At 38.2% G+C, this 22,255-nt stretch overlaps 1 protein-coding gene across 13 annotated transcripts in view; it reads right to left on the bottom strand.

Moving 5' to 3' along the window:
- Positions 1-22,255, bottom strand: part of PHACTR1 (phosphatase and actin regulator 1) — a 668,125-nt gene that overhangs the window by 60,058 nt on the left and 585,812 nt on the right. For 11 of the 13 annotated variants that reach the window (XM_072603838.1, XM_072603846.1, XM_072603839.1 and 8 more), the window contains 2 exons: positions 15,348-15,595; positions 13,733-13,889 (listed from right to left, as the gene is read on the bottom strand). In XM_072603838.1, the coding sequence (XP_072459939.1) occupies positions 13,733-13,889; positions 15,348-15,595 (405 nt within the window). Of the gene's footprint in view, positions 1-11,618; positions 11,894-13,732; positions 13,890-15,347; positions 15,596-22,255 lie in introns of those variants that run through there. The other 2 variants (XM_072603844.1, XM_072603837.1) reach the window with 2 other exon arrangements.

Here is a 22,255-nt window from a genome sequence, read left to right as displayed (position 1 = left end):
CAGCAGACAGGGCTTCCAACTGTCTGACTGTAAGTCACACATACATCACAGATCAACAGACAGGGCTTCCAACTGTCTGACTGTAAGTCACACATACATCACAGATCAACAGACAGGGCTTCCAACTGTCTGACTGTAAGTCACACATACATCACAGATCAGCAGACAGGGCTTCCAACTGTCTGACTGTAAGTCACACATACATCACAGATCAGCAGACAGGGCTTCCAACTGTCTGACTGTAAGTCACACATACATCACAGATCAACAGACAGGGCTTCCAACTGTCTGACTGTAAGTCACACATACATCACAGATCAACAGACAGGGCTTCCAACTGTCTGACTGTAAGTCACACATACATCACAGATCAACAGACAGGGCTTCCAACTGTCTGACTGTAAGTCACACATACATCACAGATCAACAGACAGGGCTTCCAACTGTCTGACTGTAAGTCACACATACATCACAGATCAACAGACAGGGCTTCCAACTGTCTGACTGTAAGTCACACATACATCACAGATCAACAGACAGGGCTTCCAACTGTCTGACTGTAAGTCACACATACATCACAGATCAACAGACAGGGCTTCCAACTGTCTGACTGTAAGTCACACATACATCACAGATCAACAGACAGGGCTTCCAACTGTCTGACTGTAAGTCACACATACATCACAGATCAACAGACAGGGCTTCCAACTGTCTGACTGTAAGTCACACATACATCACAGATCAACAGACAGGGCTTCCAACTGTCTGACTGTAAGTCACACATACATCACAGATCAACAGACAGGGCTTCCAACTGTCTGACTGTAAGTCACACATACATCACAGATCAACAGACAGGGCTTCCAACTGTCTGACTGTAAGTCACACATACATCACAGATCAACAGACAGGGCTTCCAACTGTCTGACTGTAAGTCACACATACATCACAGATCAACAGACAGATCCAACTGTCTGACTGTAAGTCACACATACATCACAGATCAACAGACAGATCCAACTGTCTGACTGTAAGTCACACATACATCACAGATCAACAGACAGGGCTTCCAACTGTCTGACTGTAAATCATACATACATCACAGATCAACAGACAGATCCAACTGTCTGACTATGCATACATAGTTACTGCAGAGAGAAGTACCAACAATTGGGTTTTCAAAGCCAGGGGGCTGCTTGGTGGCTTCCCAGAGTCTCATCTGGCACACAAACTTTCTTCCAAAAACTAAGCCCCAAAGTAAAACTTCACCTCAGAATATTTATACACTTTTCAGATCCAGAGAGCATCGCAACCCTTGAGAATCAGTGCCTCGTTAGAAATTAAGAAAAGATGCAGGCCTCCCCTAATCAAGCTTCCCTTAATGTGCAGGCCCATCAATGGGGGGGGGGGGGAATCTTTAACTCTGATTAACATTGCACTCTCACACACACTAAACACAACTGAAGGTCCTCTTTCAGGTATATAACTACATGATAAATGTGCAGTTTTATGTGCAATCATCTTTTTTATTATACTATGTTATAGAAATGCTTGTTTTATCCCATAAATTAAAAATAAAATTTAAAAAAGAATGTAAGTTCCATTTTGACTTTTTCTTTTGTATCTCCATCTCTTAGCACAGTGCTTGGCACATAGTAGAGACTTAATAAATGTTATTGTTTAGTTTTAAAAAAAGAAAAGAGAAGAGAAGGGAGGAGAAAAAATAAAGAGAAAGGATTTGGACACCATGTCAAAGGAAATATCCTATTTCTCTGGTCAATATCTAGTTGATTTTTTTTAAGCATCCCTGAAATGATTCAATTTTCAATTTGGCAAACATTTATTAGTTGCTTCCCTGTAGGCAAAGAACTGTGTTAGGTACTAGGCATATGAAGATGAAAAATTCTAAGTCTCTCTCCTCAGGGTGCTTAACTTCTATTAGGGGAAAAATGGAAGGTGAACAGAAGCATGCCGTATATATTACAGTGTGATGAGGTCAAATGAGACAAAATGTTTACTAACAAAATTGGAGAATTGGAAGAAATATTTTAATTAAAGGGAGGCTTAAAGTTCATGAAAACTTCATGGAAAAACTGGCCACTGGACTAATAACACCTTGTAGGAAAAGAATGATTTTAAATGGATCAAGCATCATGTGGTATCACGAATAAAGCTCTGGCTGTGCCGTAAGGAATACTTGACCTGAAATCCTGCCTTAAATGCATAACAGCTGTGTCACCCTGCGTAAGACATTGACCCTTTCTGAGCCTCCATATCCTTGTCTACAAAACAGGGTTAATGATATAACCTCAAAGAAGTCTGAGGTTCAAATAAGATGGCAAAAGTAAAGTACTACAGATGTGTTTGATATCATTATTATGAGAAGGGAGTGCAATTGCAAGCTTGGGGATAGGCTGCCCATATGTAAGGAGGCTGGATATGACATGTTGTTGCATGATAGGTGATGCGTTTTCTAGTTGAAACTATGGATTCCCACCATTCAAAGGTCACTGTGCTTCAAACTTTATTCTCTATCTGACATTGAGGAAGCAAGAAAATTGGTGCTTCCTTCACTGTAACTTTCAATTATCCTAACACTAATTTGAAAAGTCACATGTATGCATTCTAAGAAATACTTAAATGATGTCTGAAGCTTCATCATGACTGCTCAAAGACTGAGGCACAGTATTTAATAAATATTCTTTATAGGAATATGGTGTTCTTATCTCAAAGATCAAGCCAAAAAACCTGATGATAACAGTGAAAATAGATTTGGATCCTACAGGAATTTGTTTAGAAATGCTCTATACACAGATTTTTATGTGCAAATGTTTCTTAAAAAAACCCACCAAAACAACTTGGCTTGATTCCTTACTGATCTGTGCAATATTATCAATAACATCCCTGAATATACAGCAAGTGTGATAAAGAACGGTTCTGTGTCTCTCTTTAACATTACCCCAAGTAGTTCCAACAAAATCTGTATCTTTCTTTAATTAACTGGTAGAAGTGTCATCTGGAGACCTAGTAATTCTGAGTTTGCTCATGGTAACATGAAAGCAGCAGAAAGGAGGAAATGACTCCAGAGGTGGGTGGCTAACAAAACTAGTAAGTCTGTCCTGGTACCCAAAATCTGTCTGAAAAAGAACAAAAAGGAGAAGACTCAATCCTTAAAGCAGATTTAGGTAGTTAACAGCTTCTCCTGATGGATAGTTTTAGATTTTGAGACACAGGGGCTGTGTCTGTTTGCAACTCAGGTGCGCACTTGATAAATGCCAATGGGCAGTGATAACAAAAATGAGGAAGGTTATTCTTCCTCTTGGGTGGGGAGTGTCTAATGCTTCTGTTGAATGATCACACCAGTTGGGATGGAATTCCAGACTGACAGAGCATGCCTCTCAGTCAGAAGAGTACCTCCTGCCCCTCATCCCAAAGCTTCATTTAGAATCAAAAGGCTTTTAGAAGCTGAGAGGGTTCCAAAGAGGGTTTGGTTTACCTTCCCTACCTTTCCTTTTCTGTCAAATGTTGAAACCCGTAGGAGGTATTAGGCAGCCCTGGGCAAAAGGTTCCCATAGGCAGAATCAGATATTGCTTGGACAAGAAGGAAGAAGTAGAACTCAGCCTCTCTCTAAGTGATAGCACTCAGATTACCACTAGTCATTAGAAACTCCGCTCCCAGAAGTTTTACAGAATGGTTTGCTATCATGTAGACTCTGCCCAGTTGTCTAACCCTGTCAATCCATCAGAGCCCCATGTTGGAAAGTAGAGTTGTTGGGAGATGCCATCAATGGCTGACTAGGTAGGTAAAGGGCAGAGTTCTCATGTTCTTTGAAAAAAATAATTGATTTTGGAAACATGATTTAAAATGGATGGGTCTATATCTGGAGAAAGAACTATGGAGTCTTTCATTTGTTATAATTCTATGCAACATGAAATGTGGAAATGTGTTTAATAGGAATATATGTGTAGAGCCTATATCAGATTGCATTCCAGAATGCTGGAAACTAAAAATAAATAAATAAACTAATAAAAAAAAATGGATGAATCTAGGTGGGGGAGGGGCAAGGGAGGAAACCTGCTGCCTCAAGGCCACACATGGCCCTCTAGGTCTTCAAGTGTGGTCTTTTGACTGAATCCAAACTTTATAGAACAAATTCCCTTTAAAAAGAGGATTTGTTTTGTAAAACTTGGACTCAGTCAAAAGACTGCACCCAAGGACCTAGAAGGCCACATGTGGCCTCAAGGCTGTAGGTTCCCCTTCCCTGGAAGCCATGAAAGTAGGAGTTTGATTGAGAAAAATAAGAAAAAAGAAAAATAAGAAAAATAGCAAACTTCCTGGTTAAATGAAGAATGTTAAGAGTCACCACTACCGAGAGGTGTGACAATGGTTATAAACTTTTTAAAGCTGATTCTTTTTCCTAGCAGCCTGCAAAGCCTTGTGAGAATATAGAGGACAAAGAACTTTGGAGACCATAGAGTAGTTCCAGAGGACCCTGGGGCCCTACATGCTTCCCTTGGCTTATAGTTTTGGGAATGTAATGACCTAGGGCTCGTAATGACATAATGTCATTCATTATATTACGCATAATTCACCCCCAAAGGTCAGCCACCTCTGGATTCAACACAACAGATGGAGTAGGAAGAATGAACTGACCACTCCCTGTGCCAATCAGCCTCAGCTCAGTGATAGCACACAGCTCCTTCCTAATTCACTGACTTATTTTAAGCTGCTCTTTTTACTCGACAGTCTTGACAAGTTACTGAAAGAAGGTGAAAAAAGTCATCTCAATGATACTATGAGAAAGGTTTCCTGTGGGAATAATTCCTCTTGCTTCTGTCTTTGAGCACTGGGGCTTATTCTGCAGATAATCTCTCCCCCTTTCACCTGTCAGCTTTTGCATTCCCCCTCTCCCCCTTTGGGATCATCATGGGAGCCCTAAAGATCCTCACCCTTCAATCAAGGGTCTCCCTGAAGGTGGGACAATTGGCTGCGTTCTTTTCATTGTGTTGAGATTTCCAGAGTTGCTTCAGAGGGCAGAGAACAACTCTGAAATTTCAAAAGTGCAGTGTGACAGAAGACTTACATTTCTCTTGGTTCCTTTCTGTGATATAAAAGCAAAACATTTTGTGCACAGTAATTCCCAGTCAACTTGGCATATCCCGTATAGGGATTTGAGATCAGCTAGTTTGTTCCCATAAATCCTAGAGATCAAAGATTCTAGGCTTTTATGGATGGATGGTACTCAAGTCAGGGGGACAATGGACATAAAGAAAGATAGTCACCTTTCCCCTTGGTTTCCTTCTCATAAATATAGCATGCTGGTGAAATGCCGATGTATCATGGTGATAGGTAGTATATTCAGACAGAACATATGCTGCTGTCTACAGAATCTGGCTAGACCATCTTTTATTTCTCAACTTTGTTCTTGATTTTTACTTTTGTCTGTATGGCTACAAGTACTGGGGCTTGATTTTCATTCTGGGAGAAAATGTCCTAAAACTTCCTTTTTTTTTTTCTGGGGGAGTATGATATGCTCTTTTATTGGCATAGGGAACTCCCAGTAAGTATATTCCCCCCATGAATGCAGGTTAGCACCTACTCTCATTTGATAGTCTTAGAGGGTTCCTAGGGACATTGAAAAATTAGGTGACTTGTCCAGAGCTACGCAGCCAATATGTATCAGAAGCTGAACTTGAAGCTGGTCTTCCTAACTTTAAGACCTATTTTTTTATTCAGTGGTGCCATATTCAAATAGAAATAGATCCCTGTGAGCAGTTGTGAATTTTTCATGCCCCATGGACCCCCTGTGACTTTGATATCTCTGTACTAAATTACACTGCCTACTTATAATATCTACTACTAGTAGAATACTACTACTACTACTACTACTACTACTACTACTACTACTACTACTACTACTACTACTACTACTACTACTACTACTACACTACCAGCTAGCATTTATACAGTATCTACTATGTATCAAACACTCTTCTAAATGCTTTGTGAATATCTCATTTTATTATCTCAACAACCCTGGGAAGAAGGTGTTATTATTATCCCCATTTTAGAGTTGAGGAAACAGGCTAAATGCCTTCCTCAGGGTCACACTGCCATTAAGTGTCTCAGGTCAAATTTGAATTCATGTCTTCCTGGCCCCAGGCCCAGGTCTCTTTCCACTGCACCAACTACAACAACAGTATATTAGCTGTTCATGTGTTCACTGTTCATATAGTGCCTTAGGCTTCGAAAAGCATTTTAAACCATTATCTCATTTGATTCTTACATAGTGAAGCACACTATTTTTATTCCCATTTAATAGATGAGGAAACTGATTCTCACAGAAGTTAAGAGACTAGCTCAAGGACACATAGCTAGCAAATGTTTAATGTGGAATCAAAGCCAGGCCTTTTTGACTCTAAGACTAGGGCCGTAGCCACCATGCACACTTCCTCTACATGCAAATAATAAAAAACATACCCTCTCCCACCAAAAATTAAAATGAGAATCTGGTTCATCCTCACTATTTTCCCACTTCTATACAAAACAGCTGTTTTAAATCTTTATTGAATGTTCATTGCCTAATCAAGGTGACCTTACTAGAGGAGACACACAGATGTGCCGTGTTGGGTGAGCAAGCAAAATTCTAACAAAGCAAAGTTATTAGTAAGCATATCTGGTCAGATAGTCACATTTTGGCTGTACTCACCATCTGCCCCACCCCTGAGAATCTGTGGATTCCCCTGCTTTATTTCTTTCTGTCTGGAATGGAGAACAAGGCAGAAGAATATATATATCATAGCACACCTTCACGGGACCAACTGGTATTACTCCACTTTGGTCACAGAATCCATACCACCATGGGAATCCCTGGATTTCTGCTGGTGTGTGGAACTGAATGAATGAATGAATTAGTGAATGAATGAATGAAAAAGCTTTCATTTAGCATCAAGCACTGTGTCAAGTTCTGGAAATACAGAGAAAAATGAAAATAGTATTTGTTCTAAAGGAGTTCACATTCTAATAGAGAAAGGCATAACACATGGATGTTTTCAGCTGGGGAGGCATATGGAAAGTCCACTTAAGACCCTTTACTTTTCCTCATTTGTTTCAGGTCCCATTTAACCGAGAGCTCTGGTTATTTTTTTAAGTGGCATCCTGTGAAGTCTGAGTATGATGAATGTACAGGCACAGTAAACAAAGTGTTTATATGCTCAGAGGCTGCTATAGAAACCAGAAATAACTTCTGGTGCATGGTCCTTAGCACAGTATTATTCTTGTTTAGTAATTTTTCAGTCAAGTCTGACTTTTTGTGACCTCCATTTGGAATTCTCTTGACAAAGACACTGGAGTGGTTTGCCATGTCCTTCTCTAGCTTGTTAAAACTGAAACAAATGGGATTAAGTGACTTGCCCAGAGTCACACAGTTTTTAAGTGTCTGAGGGCAGATTTGAATCAGTAAGATCCCAGGTCTGGGTACTCTACCCATTAAGTCATTTTAGTACAATACTTGGCGCTTAATTAATGTTTTTTCATTCATTCATTCATCTATAAATCTGTTTCTGGGTTTTGTAGTTTCTATTTCCAACTGGTGAAAGAAGGGGAATATGTATGTTGTGGTAGGGGTGGTGGTCCTGGAGTAGGGAGTGTCTGGATTTAAATCCTGCATCTGACACTTGGTAGTCACTTACCTTCTTGGAATCCCAGAAGACTTCCTAGAATTCTAAGTTTTTGAAAGGTGGCATTTTGTCTCTGTCAGGTGCCATTGCTGCATTGGTTCTCCATGGAACTGAGAGTAAGGAGGATGATATTCCCCCTGACCTAGGAAGGTTCTGGTATAGATGACTTGCCTGGGAAGTTAGACCAGTTTACATTGTATAAATGTGAGTAGGCTGAAACAAATAGGGAGAACAAAGGCAGCTTGGCAGCAGAATGGATAGAGTGCTGGCTTTGGAATCAGGAAGAAGTGAGTTCAAATCATGCATCAGATCCTAGTTATGTGATGTGCATCTTTGGGCTTGGATTCAGTTTCTTCATCTGTAGAATGGGAATAATAATAGCATTTACCTCATTATGGTTGTTAGGAATGAAGGAGATAATATATATGAAGTGCTTTTCAAGTCTTAACATGCTTTGTAAATATTACTTATTATTTTTGAAATCAGAAATGCAAAGTACAAAGTAAGTACTTGGAAAACAGTTTATCACTTATTTCCACATTAGGAAAAATTTCATACTTATAGACCCTGTAAAATAAATACCAATCCTGCCTCACCTCCTTCCAAAAAAATCTCTGACAGCTGCTGCTTGAGACTAGAAGAGAGGTTCTTAAACATTTTTATTATGCTACTTTTCCGGGGCTTTTAAGATCTCCTAATTATTGCCTCAGTCAAACTGAGACTGGGGAAAGACCTTCCCTTAAAAAGGCCAAGTTCTCCCACTGTACTCTGGACCGCTTTCAGTCATCTTGATCTATATCTTGCCACTGGACCCAGAAGGCTCTGAAAGAAAAAGTGAGGCTGCTAACTTTGCACAGCCCTGCCTCACTTAAATCCAATTCACTTGCATGTCATGGTATCACCTCCCTGATGTCAGGGTCCTCTTCGAGAATGAAGGACAAACAGCAACAACTACCACCTCCCTGCTTGCCACCAATGATGTCCTGAATACTTGGTTGGGGCATGGGGGGAGAGAGGGACATGACTGTAAGGGGAGGAAGGAAAGAGGAAAAAGATCATCAGAAAGCTCGAAGCATTTGTAGGCTAGAGCATCAGCAGCAGCCCGGGAGTCTCCATAGGACTAGCTCCAGGAACATGGGGATCAAAGTGGTGACTCTTTCACAATTTTCTTATTTCCTCCATTTTGGGAATCCCTGCTCTAGAACCACATCTAAACAACTCTCAATGCTGTGATGGGTGTGGCACCTAAATTTCCATCCTTCCTCTACAGCTTTCCTAATGTCCAGCTGACATTTTATTCCTCTAATAGAAACTTTCTTCTTTTTTGCTCCTGATTGCCTGCCTACTATATTCTCCTACCTTCCCCTCCCCCATTGTTTGTCTGACATTTTACCTATGTTCTTCTTTATGGAAGTGCTCCTTCTGAAAGCCGTTGACCCATGCAGAGACATCCCTCCCCTAAAGCAGTCCCAATATTAATCCTTACTTCATTGGTTAACCTCAACTTCTCTTGAGATAGAATTCTTCTCAAAGCTCAGGTCTCCTTCTGTCAAGAATACTTGAAAACTCTCATAGTTTGAAACCATTTGGACCAGTTAGTTTTTAGTTGAGTTTCTCTGCCTTCCATATCTGAGAGCTTGGTGAGAGGATACAGGAATGGGAAGAAAAGATGTCAACTATGACCTCTTTCTATTTACTTTATTGTTGTCTACAAGGGTCCAAGTTCATTTCAGAGGTCATTTTCTTCATAGGGATGAAATCTTAACTTGGGAATGGTAAGGAGTACAAGTTTCATTGATATTCATTATTAGCTAGCCTAAGTGCAAGAGCTAGTCCAAATGACTTTCTTCTTAATCTTTCACAAGATTTGAATACACCTTGTCATTTCTGATACTTAACTCTTCTAGTCCTGTTTATTTATTTATTTATTTTGTAGATTAGGTCTCCTTATCTAAGTTGGAAATGCAATGGCTACTCAAAAACCCAAAGCTATTACAATCCATATAGCAACTTAAACCTGCTGGTTTTCTGACCTAAGACAGTTTTTCCCTCCTTAGGCAGCCTGGTGGTCTGCTGATCCTTGGGGCATACCATACTGGTGCCACATTTAGTGGGATTCCCAATTGGCTTCAGGTTATTGCAGCTTAGAACTCCTGAGTTCCAGGGATCCACCAGCCTCAGCCTCCCCTGTAGCAGGGATTACAGATGTGTGCTAGCATGCCTGGTCCTCCTGATCTTTGCACGACAGAGACTGCAATATATGGATACTGTAAATAGCACAAAGGAAAGATGGTGGTTGAATAATCTTTAGGTTCAACCCATAATTCTCAGGACAGAAGATTCAGAACAGTATTCATTCCTGAGCTTTCCTTAGAAATCCTCATATTTCTAGGCTAATATTAAATCAAGTACTTCCTCTCAAATCCCATTGGGTTCCTTCTAACCCAGCTTGAAAAAGGACAAAAAAAGGAAAGAGATGGGCATCAGAGAGGCCAAATCATTTGGTCTTGGAGATAAGGTTATACCACCTTGACACATCAAAATATGACATGCCCCAGGGGATAAGCATATTATTAAAGAAAGAGAAGTTCTACTTACGTATACTGAAATAACTTAGTCTACTATACTGATGGAAGAGTGTGTTACCTGCCCATCCTTTGATAAAACAGAATCACAGAATCCCAGAGTTGGAAAGAACATCAAAGACCACCTAATCCAACTTCTACCTGAGCAGGAATCTCTTCTATTACATCCCCAGCAAAAGTCATACAGTTTTCACTGGAAGGCCTCTGTTGAGGGGGAAATTTCTGACACTCATTCCACTTTTGGACAGATCTAATCCCTAGGACATTTTTCCTTACATCAAGCTTTAATTTTCTTCTTTTAATCTTCTTGTCTCAGAGTTTGGCTCTTTAGAACAAAATAAAACAAGACTAGTCCTTTTTCCAAATGACATCCCTTCACATTTTTGAAAACAGTTAACTAGTTTTCCTCCTTAGGTTAAATGATGCCAGTTCTTTCAATTAATGCACTTATCTTTATTGCTTCCTTTAGGGTGTTCTCTAGCTAGTCAATATTCTTCCAAAAACGTGCCCAGAAAGAGATCAAATAATGTAGATTCAGTTTAGCCTAGGCATGTCACCTCATGATTATCATCTACGTTGGTCTGGACACAACACTTCTTAATGCCACAGAGTTCATAGTAGTTCCCTTTTTTTAGAATAACTCAATAAAATAAAATATCCGTTGTTGTTAAATAATATGTTTTACACATATTCAAAGAAACAAAACAAACATTTAAAAACAAAACAGAACAAGGAACTTCAAACAGCAGCTTCATAGATAAAGAAAAAGAAAGGGAAAAATGGAAAAGAAGAAAAACAAACCCTTTTATTTTTGACTTTCCAACTATCAACTAACAAATCAATTGCTTATTTTATAACTACATGTAGATACACACACAAAAGTTACTGGAATGCTTGGAATAAAATTGTGTTTTATCATTTTTTTTAAAGCAAGTTTCTTTCCCTCCTTAGAGATTGTTAGAAATATGATCACAACAAAGGAAAATCAGCAGCAGGATAGAGAATTTATCAAAGGCTACTTAGTCATTCAAAATCATGGAAAAATGACTGACCACCCCTAAAATATGCACAAAAATATAAAATCTAAATAAAAATACCCACATTTTTCAAAAAGAGCTTTAAAGAAAACAAGAGCTTTAGAAGTTTTAAGTCCCACCCTCCCACTTCCTGTTGGTATTTCTCATCATGGTCAGTAATCACCAAGATTACTTTGCAAAACCCAGTAGGGTTGGCCTCTCTATTTGAGGGGGACCATGTTTACATTCTGAGACAGTAGATTGAGGGTTAATAGGTCATTGTAGCCTTTTCTTTCTCTCTTTTTAAAAATTAACCCCCTCTAAAGTCTAGTTATCTTATTGATGTTCTGCTTTTTTATTTCACTAGCCTTTTCCTCCTCATCTTCAGCTGCTTCTTGGCTTCCACATCCTCATCTCCATCCTCTTCCTCATCATTTTTTTCTTAGTCCTTTTCATCTTCCTCATCTACCTCGTTGTCAACCTCCTCTTCTCCATTTTTCCCATTAATGTTACCATTAACTGCTTCATTTCTGCCACTCTCTATGTCCTCCATGATTTCCTTCTTCTCCCTTAGGACCTTGGTAGAACTGGTGTCCATGGCTATGTCTGACACTTTAAGCAAAGAAGAAACAGTAGGAAAAGAGTGAAAATTTTTAAAAGAGGGTCAGTCTGGATGCCAAGGAGCACCATGGACAGGGGCAATGAAGCAGTCTGAAGCCCAGGGATAGGAGAAGGAAACAACGAAAAGCAACAGCAGTAACACAGAGCAGTGGACAACTACAGTCACACCTAGAGTGGTAAATTCCCAGTGTAGATAGCAGCCTAGGAATTGTGCACAGAGAGCCTTTGAGAACAGCCAGTGGGGAGACCAAATGAGTTTGTCAGGCTTGGCCCGATTTACTCATATTGAGCCTGAAGTCCATGAATACATCTCAACTCTCCACAGGAATGGTTTTCTAGTCACATCTCCTCCATCTTGTACTCAAAGAGCTGATTTTTTTGAACACAAATGTAGGACTTCCCATTTATTCCTATTCATTTTCACCTTATTAGATTTGGCTCATTATTTTAACCTAGTCAGATATATTTGAGAATACTAACTCTATTAGGACTTTGTTAGTTATCTGTCCCAGGTTTATGCCATTTTCATCCAAGTAATTAAAAAATGTTAAATAACACTGGACAGCTCTTGGGGTTGCTTCTTCAGAGACCTCTTTCCAGGTTAACAATGGGCCATTCATTCAGTTTGAAATTCTTCTAACTGAGGTATCATCTAGCTAGCCCAATGGATCCCAACCTTTCTGAATATGAAGATCTCTTTTTAGCACAAATAATTGCATAGATCTATTATAGAGAACCCATATAATGGTGGCACCATTGGCTTCACTTAATTAAGAAATTACATAATGACAAAATGATAATGTTTGATATGTATATTCCTAGATACCTTACACAAAAATCTTTGACTCTCCCAAGATTCCATGTGCTACAATTTAGGAATCCCTAATCTAGTTCACATGTTTCCACCTTGTACCAAGGATACCAGGAAAGACTTTGCCAAATGCTTTGTGGACATTAGTAAACTCGTGTCCACATCAGTTTTCTGGTATATTAGTCTAATTTTTCTGATATGACTTGTTCTTGATGAAGTCATGCTAGCTCTCAGTGATTCCTGCTTCCCTTTGATGCATACAAACCTTTTATTTAATAATGTGTTCTAGAATATTGTCAGGAATTAAAGTTAAAATCAATGATGTAGTTTGCAGCTTGTTAGCATTATGAAACACAAAAAAATCTGTACCTTATACACATAGTACAAAACCTGTATTTTATACATCAAAATTCAGATTTATTGGTATAATTTGTGTTGATATGATATATATCGATACATAGATATATTTTGCATATTTATTATATAAATACACATGTATGCATACATATATGTATTTGTATATATACATATATATAGATATATATGTTAATATATATCTATATTTAAAAGATCTCTTACCCTGAAAGAGGCATGTTTGGTTGAGATATGCAGTGATTTGTGTGTCTTTTAATGTGGATGTTCTGTATTACATGTTACTACATTCATAAAACCTTCAAGTACAGGGGATGTTTTTTATTTAATTATGTTTGTAAGAAAACACAAAAACAACAAAACATGGTTCCACATTCATGTGAGCATGCGATACTTTTTGACAGGGCTGACTTTGCTACAGTGGCTACTCACTGCTCATTATCTGTACACTAAATGGCTTTTCAGGTGAGAATGAGGAGATGATTGGAATAACTGCCATTTTCTCATGGGTGGATTTAAAGTCAGGTCTCTGAAAGGAAATTCTTCTTCTGTCACAGATAGTGCTTAACTTACCCAGTGGCCAAGAAAATATAACTCTCCTTTGTGGTGTCACTGAGAAATGAGAATGGGTTGTCTGACATCCCTACCTGGTAAGCTTGGTACCAATCTGCTGCCTCAGTTCCAATCTCTCCTCATCAGTCTGCCTGGGCAAAATGTTTTTCTCTTCTAACTCTCGCTTGGAGGGCCTGTTGCTCAACTTGATGGCTAAGGAATCCTTTCGGCACACCTTCATAGCCAGAGAACCTGGAACAAGACAAAATAAAAAAATGAACTTTTACCCTTACAAACACCTGCATTCTCTCCCAACAACTAATAAGTGCATGATAATATTGGAAAGAAATAGCCATAAAGAACTTAATACTTAAAAGAGTTTTAGCTTCAGCTCAAAGGTAGATTGATAAATCAAGGTGTTATCGATAGTAGAAATGAGGCATGATCCCTGCCTTCAGAGAACTTATAATTTATTGAGGGTGACAAAACTTACGTTCCCATAACGATTCAAGGACAATGGAATGCTAAAGTAAGCGGAATGGGGCTCAGCAAAGGGAGAAGTTAGGGTAGACTTTGGTAGCTGAAGTAGCCTTCATTAACTTATGAGAGTCTTCAAACGATGGGTAGAGGCAGTAGAGAAAATGGCATGAGTAAAGCTACAGGAATGAAAATGAGTGTGTTATGTGCAGGCAGCTGTGCAGATGTTGGCCTCATTTGATTTGAATATCAATAAAGAGGGTAGACAAGGGGGATTTAGGTTATGGAGTACATCTTGTAGGGAATGGTCTTTGATAGCAGTTTACTTTTTAAGAATTAGTGCAAACAACTACTCAGAGGCTACTTGGCACAATGGATGAGGACTGGATTTGGGAAGTCCTGGCTCAGATAATTAATAGTCTGTGTAGTCACAGTCAAGTTACTTAATCTTTCAGAGTATTAATAATGACACTCCATACATTACAAGGTTGTTGTGAAAGAATTGCTTTGCAGATTCTAAAAGCTTAATTTAAATGAGATATTATTTGCAACCAAAGGAGGCTCCATATGAGTAGGGTTTGATTTTTCATTTTGCGAATTACTAATACCATTGGATCACTGGTTCTTCCCTCACTTATGACCATCATTAACATTCTTATCAGAGACCCTTCAATCATGCTGTTCTCTCCTTGCCTTTGCAAGAAGAAAGGAAAAGAGAAGAAACTCAAATGAGACGGTTCTGCTGGTTATCAGCAGTTCGGTTAAATGGTTTAGAGGGAAAGGAAATTGAAGCTATTGGCCAGCAAAAGTTTTGGGGATTTTCTGTGGATTTTCTTTGTCTTCTCTTTCTCTCCTTTTTTATCTCAAATTAGCAGGACTATAGCTCATGCTACATTCAAATGAATGCCATTTTAACAAGTATTTATTATTCAGGCCTAGAATGATGGATTTTGAGCTTTCCTCTCCTTTCTGAGCACATTTTAAGACACCTAAATAGGAAATTTAAATTCTGGTTTTCCAAAGTTGTTGGTATCTGAATGAAAATGAATAATTACATACACAATGGTTGGCATTAATTACTGAGAATTCTCTGTGACTAAAAAAAAATTATGGTGATACAGTTCAGCCTCTTTAAGAAGATGAAGTATGGTTTCATTTTGTGTTTTCCTAAGCTTTAAGACAACAACAGAAAAACATTGAGGAGGGGGGATCTGGTGAACAGTTTAGACATACTAGTGTATAATGAGCTGTCATCATCTTCATCTTCATCCTCATCCTCCTCTTCCCTTGTGTAGAGGCAGGAGGAATCTTCATAATCAGACTCATGAGGCACGTTTTCTTTATTGTCATCACATTCAATCACAACAGTTGGCACTTGTCTTAGGTCTGGAAGGCCCATGGGTCCCGTTTTTGTGATGCCATCACCAGAATGTAAGCTAGAACTGTGATAGGAAGAAGAACAGGGCACTCTCTGGTCAGAACTAGAAGAAAAAAAAATAAGAACCAACTCAGCCACAATTTGCCATGTGTGTCAAAACTTCCCAGGTTTTTTTTTTTAAAGTAAATAACTACACACAAAAGAATCATCCCACATTAAGAAATTAAAGTATATATAAATTTAGAAATTCATATTTCTGGGGCAGCTAGGTCAAGCAGTACATAGAATACCAACCTTGGGTTTAGGGGGATCTGAGTTCAAATCTAGCCTCAGACACTTACTAGCTGTGTCATGCTGTGCAAGTCACTTAACCCTGAAGGTCTCACAAAAAAAAAGAAAGAAAAAGAAAGAAATTCTTATTTCCAGGCTAGAAAAGTCAAAGATTGGTCAGGCAATTAAAACTACTTTTCTAGCATGCTATTATGCAATGAGCATTCATTAAGCATTTGCTGTGTTTGAACACTGTGCTAAGCTGTTCCCAGAACATTTTTTTTTTATTGTTCCAGATACATGTTTTACATATTGTAGAGAGCCCTTTGGGGGAGGACTCCTGCTATGAAACTAAGAAGCTAAATGATTTGCTCAGGATCAAACGGCCATTAAGGGCCATTATGCGTTAAAGGCTGAACTTGAAGTCAGGTCATTTTGATTCAAAGACCAGCTATCTTTTGGTGAGAATGAAATAGTCCCAGCATTCAAAGAGATTACTTTTTATATACAATATGTACGCAAATAAGTCTTTAGGATGACAGTGCTGAACAGTCTGAATGGTCTGGAATAGGAGGTTTCAGGCCTTAATTTCCTTTTCAACAACAATAACAGTAATTCTGGAACTATTTCTGATTGATCTTATTATCTCCAAATGATGAATAGGTATATACTATTATTTGCTTTGGGCAGCTAAGTGGGGCAGTGGATAGAGTGCCAAGGTTGGAGTCAGGAAGACTCATCTTCCTGGGTTCAAATCTGGCCTCAGACACTTAGTATCTAGGTAACCCCAGACAAGTCACTTAACTCTGTTTCAGTTTCCTCATCTGTAAAATGAACTGGAGAAGGAAATGGCAAACCACTCTAGTATTTTTGCCAAGAAAATTCAAACAGGGTCATATAGAGTTGGACATGACTGATAAATGACTGAGAGACAACATTATTTGTTTTCTACTTGATTCATAGCAAATGGTTAATTTGCCACTATATTGCTTAGAGATCATGTGTTGGATAGCCACTTCATCAAATTTCATCTTCCTGCCTCTATTGCAAAGCACAAGTAAATCTCACTGTAAAGTAAGATAAGGGAATGAGGGACACACTAAAAGTGATACCAGATAGTAATTGGAGACTTCTGCATTGTGTAGTGGCAAAAGGGGTAGGAATAGATGGCTGGAGCTACTGGTAAAAGTTAAAAGGAGGAGGAAAGCTAAGGATAATCTAGGATCCAAACTACCTTTTCTAAGCTACAGTCTTCTATCTTTCAAGTGTCCATCAAGGGTACCAGGTAAGGACAATATTATTGGTTGAATGCAGAGTGAGGAAGGTGCAACGGTGAAATTTTTTTATTTCTCTCTAAAGCAGAAACCACCCGGAAAAAGCAGTTACCTTCTTAGTAAGGTTCAGAGAATGGTCAGGTTGATTTCTGAAGTTCCATATTTCCTATATGATCACAAGCTGAGCAGTTTAGGATTCTTTTGTAAAGGTCCTATATAAAACCCAGCAATGACGCATATAGCTAACTGTCATATTTCTGTAGTTTAACACAAAGAAGGATCTACATTCTTAATTTTTAGCCTAATGATCAAAAATTTTAATTTAAATTAATTTCTACTTCATATATATACATATGTGACAGTTTCCACAGTCATCAAATTTTGGCAATTTAAAAACAAGCAACCTTGTATCAAACAGTGAAAATGTTAAAGAAAAAGGTAGTTTACAGTTTTATTTTTTGGACAAAATATACACACATATGTAAATATATATATACTTATATGTGTACATATACATCCATGTATATATATGTGTGTATATATGTGTACATATGCATATATGTGTGTATAAATACACCCATACTTTAAAGGCCTGCTTCCCCTTGGTTATATGAACTCTAATTTCATGCAACTGAATTTTAAATGGACAAATTATTGACAAATTTTAAAAATCATTTATTTCTTCAAGATCTGCAATGTTGTCATTACACATCTGTCTATTTCTCCTCAAGTACATCATTAATGCCATCCATAAACTATTCTTGAACAAATATTTTATCCTTCACTTGATTAAAGGGGCCATCCCTTGACTCATTTCTTAAAGAGAACTAGGCCTATTTGCTGAATGAGTGTTGCCCCACTCAAAGTGAGAATCTGAAAAGACCTTAACTTAAAAGGACCAGGGTCTCTTATTGCATCCTGGACCATCTCCAGTCCTGATGAATATCTGGTCACTGAACCCAGATGGCTCTGAAGGAGAAAGTGAGGCTGGTGACTTTGCACAGCCTTCCTCACTTAAATCAAAGTCAATTGCTAGTCATGTCATCATCTCTCTGATGTCATGGTCCTCTTTGAGAAGGAAGGACAAATGACACAATTATTTTGCTCTAAAAATTTTGGTCATTCTTATGTTTTGTTCAGTGTGTGTGTGTGTGTGTGTGTGTATGTGTGTGTGTGTATGTGTGTGTGTATGTGTGTATGTGTGTGTGTGTATGTGTTGCTTCCCACTTTTCTTTTTCATTTTCTTCTCTTCCATTTTTTCTATTGTTGCTTGACTTAATCTGATTCTAATTTTTAGTTTATGTGAATGTTTTTCAACAAGTTTTCCAATCTCATTTGGAAAATTATTTTTTAACCCTTTCCCCCTAATTTAGTGACAACAGGCAGATATTCACAATAGTCTGTTGGTAATGAACAGATTCTACAGAGAAGGACAACCGTTAAGGAATCATCATCTAACTAGATATTGTTTCTTAGGCATCCTTTGCAGTTAACAGAAGTGGATTCAGGATAGTGTGCAGCCAACTCAGTACCCTGCACTCTCAGGTAGTACTCAGTGGCTACTGATGTAGCTCTGATGATTTCTGAGATGTCCTGTCTTAGTCCCATGTACCCGCATCCTCACTTAAGTTATTCTTGAAATTGAGAGATTTCTGAAAACAAGAAGTCAATTCATCTCAAGATAGAATGCATCTTTCCTACTCAAGTGTATATGATTAATGAGGAAGTGGGCAATCAAGGTATATATTGTATTTCTAACAAATTTTACTTTAAATTACTTTATCCAAAAAGTAATTTTTTGATGTATTAGGAAAAATTTCATTGTGCATCAATACATGATGGCTTTCTTTAAAACTTTCAATTATCTTATAACTTAATGATATGTCTTACTTTTTTCGATTCAGTTAATTTTCTTCCTTTGTGAATAAATGTTTTAATTACTATCTGCAGTTCCTTAAGCAACTATTCATGTTCTCTCTCTCTCTCTCTCTCTCTCTCTCTCTCTCTCTCTCTCTCTCTCTCTCTCTCTCTCTCTCTCTCTCTCTCTCTCTCTCTTTTTCTCTGTCTCTCTCTCCCTCTCTGTCTCTCTGTCTCTGTCTCTCTCTTTCTCTGTTTCTCTCTGCCTCTGACTCTCTCTGTCTCTCTTTCTCTCTCTCTGTCCCATTTTCTTATCTCACTCAAGCTAGAAATATACTGGCCAATATCAATGCTGATCAGTACAGAAAGTTTATTGCCTTGTTATTTCTGACCTAGGCGGTTCACCTTTGCTTAAGCAGCCTAGTGAGCGCCCTGCTTCTAGAAGCCATATTTATATTGATGCTAGACTTAGCGTGGACCCCCTAATCAGCTTCTCCCACTGCAACTTAGAACTTCTGAGCTCAATAGATCTGCCCTTCTTAGTAGGAGTGTTTCAGATGTGAGCCCCCAAGCTTGGCTACTATTTTTTAGTGACAAATAAATCATTTAACTGGGAAACTAGGTGGCACAGTGGATAGAGTGCTGAGTCTGGAGTCAGGAAGACTCATTTTCCTGAGTTCAATTCTGGCTTCAGACACTTCCTAATTGTCTGACCCTGGGCAAGTCACTTTAACCCTGTTTGTCTCAGTTTCCTCATCTATAAAATGAGCTGGAGAAGGAAATGGCAAACCACTCTAGTATCCTTGCCAATAAAACCTGAAAAGGGGTCATGAAGAGTTGGACATGACTGAAAAATGACCACCACCACCACCACCATGTAGTTTAGTCACTACACGGTACTGACACCTAATGCAAATGAATTAAAATAAAACAAAATCAAAAAAGCCCATTTACTAGGTGAGCTTTTTTAAATTCTGTTTTCTAGATATGTCAATCTTTATTAAATATTGGAATGTCAAAGAGACCCATACTCCATGGAGTTTAATATACAGCAAGAAAATGGACTGCATAAAAGTTGACCTTCAAGGGTGAGCAAAGAATGAGATGCCTAAAAGGCAGCTTTAGAGGTAGGTCAGGTTTCCATTATGTTGGATGTCCAATCTGACAAATGTCAATACTAATTGCATCTTAATTGTCTAGAGTAGAATATTAGGACTGTGTTTGAAGGAGATTAAAAAAAAGACAGGTTCTCTACCTTCATCCTGCTTCCAGTTGAATTAAGAAGTGAAACGTACAAAGGTACAGAACTGGGGATTAGGAAAGTATGTGAATGACACACAGATGGAAGATTTTCTTGGTTATCAATAAGAGTCTGTTGGGAAATAATTAGAAATGAGGTTTGTAAAACTGGGGCACAGGATCATGTCCCTGAGGGCCAGGTAGAGGAATTTGGATTTGGCATGAAAGGAAACAGGGAAGCATTGTAAATTCCTAATCAGTTCTTAATAAGAGGGTGGAAAGAATTATGGTTCTAGAGTTAGAAGTCCTGGGTTCAAATCCTATCTCTGATGCTTATGGCCCTTTGTATTTGGCAAGTCATTCTTCATCTGTAAAATGTGGGTGTTGGATTACTGAGGTCTCTTTCAGCTCTACCGTTATGATCCTATGATCCTAAGCCTTTGTGGAATTTGTATTTCAGAGAGAGGAATAAGAAGAGAAAGTAAACTGGAAACTCTGGCAGTGATTTATTGGTGAGATGATGAGAGGCTGGCTTAGGATGCTGATACGAGAAACAGAAGGGAAGACATTATGCACAAGAACCAGAAAGATTTTTTGATGGGTTGAATTTGAGGGGGGAGAGAAAGAAATTAAATATGGTTCTAATATGTTGAATCTGGAGGACTGGGAGAATAGTGCCTTTTTTCCTTTTTCCAAAATAATAAAAATTATAGCTTGCAATTGCTTTTTTTATTTTTTAATAATATTTTATTTTCCCCAATTACATGTAATGACAATTTTTAACATTAATTAAAAAAATTTTTGAGTTCCAAATTTTCTCCCTCCTTTTTTCATTAAGATAGTAAGCAATTTGATATGGGTTATATATATGCAATTTATGATTGCTTTTAATAGGTATTTTTGTCACTACCGGTTTAAGCCCTTGTTTGCAATAGATAGCTCTGCACAAGAATAGAGACCCTTCTTCCCAATCTGTTGTCATCGTCTCTTTCAAAAAGAAATTGAGGCAATGCTCTAGAACTCAGTGAATGGGTTATTTTCTAGAAATTGAGGTCTACTTCAAAGTTGACTGGGCCAGATTCAATCTAAAGATTGTAAGGGGGAAGAGGGAAGCTTACATCGGTATCCCAAATTTCCATGTTAGCCAGTCCATATCACAGAAGTCTTTTAAATGTTATACTCTCTTTTCCCCCCTTTCATACCAGGATTAGGCTCTGCTGTTTTTTCTCTGATTGTATTTTGTTAGACAACAATGGGTACAGAATGCCCTAGCTATGGCATCCTAAGGGCATCCACTGGAATATCGAAATGAGAATCCTAGAGAGGATTAGGGATTTATGTTGGCTGAAAGAAATCTGACCTGCTGAGTTTACATCTAGATGAATTTCACATCTGCTAAGAGATAACATTTACAGACATGGGTAACATGTTAGTTTGTTCTGCTTGACTTTACTTATTTGTTATAAGGGAGCATTTCTATTTAGGAGAGGGAGGGAGTGGGTAGTGATAAAGAGGTGAAAATAAAATAAATCAAGAACATCAATAAAACATGAAAATATACACAGAAGAAAACAAAGTTCTGAAGGGGACCTAGAAAAATGGTGATTCTGTTATTACAGTGTTAAAATTTAACACACACTAAAAAAACCCCAACAACTAGGTAATGGAAAAGTGGTTTTATAAATAATTCTCTTTTGTTCCTCTTTGTATGTCTGTGTTTGTTGATGATCATTTTTTAAAATTGTAATTAATTAATTAATTTTTAGTTTTCAACATTCAGCTCCACTGAACGCTTTTGAGTTTTAAATTTTCTCCCCCTTTCCCTTTCTCCCCCCTCCTCAAGACAGTATGCAATCTGAAATAGGCTCTACATTGTTGATGGTTATTAAATTCATAATAAAAAAGAAAATTTAAAACACAATTTTTGAACCTAGCAAGGCAGAGAATCCCTGTCTTTCAGAGTACCATTCAGTTAATTGTTAGCTGCCTGGCCCTCATCCCTTCCACAGTCATGCCAACAATGGAAAATGCCCAAAGAGAGCTATATTTGGTGAAACAGTTTTTCTCATGATGATATCTTGACCTAGAATTTATTAAATAATGGCTAGAGTGAGTTACTACAC

This window comes from Notamacropus eugenii, chromosome 4 (assembly GCF_028372415.1).
Source record: "Notamacropus eugenii isolate mMacEug1 chromosome 4, mMacEug1.pri_v2, whole genome shotgun sequence".
NCBI classification, from domain to species: domain Eukaryota; kingdom Metazoa; phylum Chordata; class Mammalia; order Diprotodontia; family Macropodidae; genus Notamacropus; species Notamacropus eugenii.
This window is presented reverse-complemented; position numbering and strand designations above follow the sequence as displayed.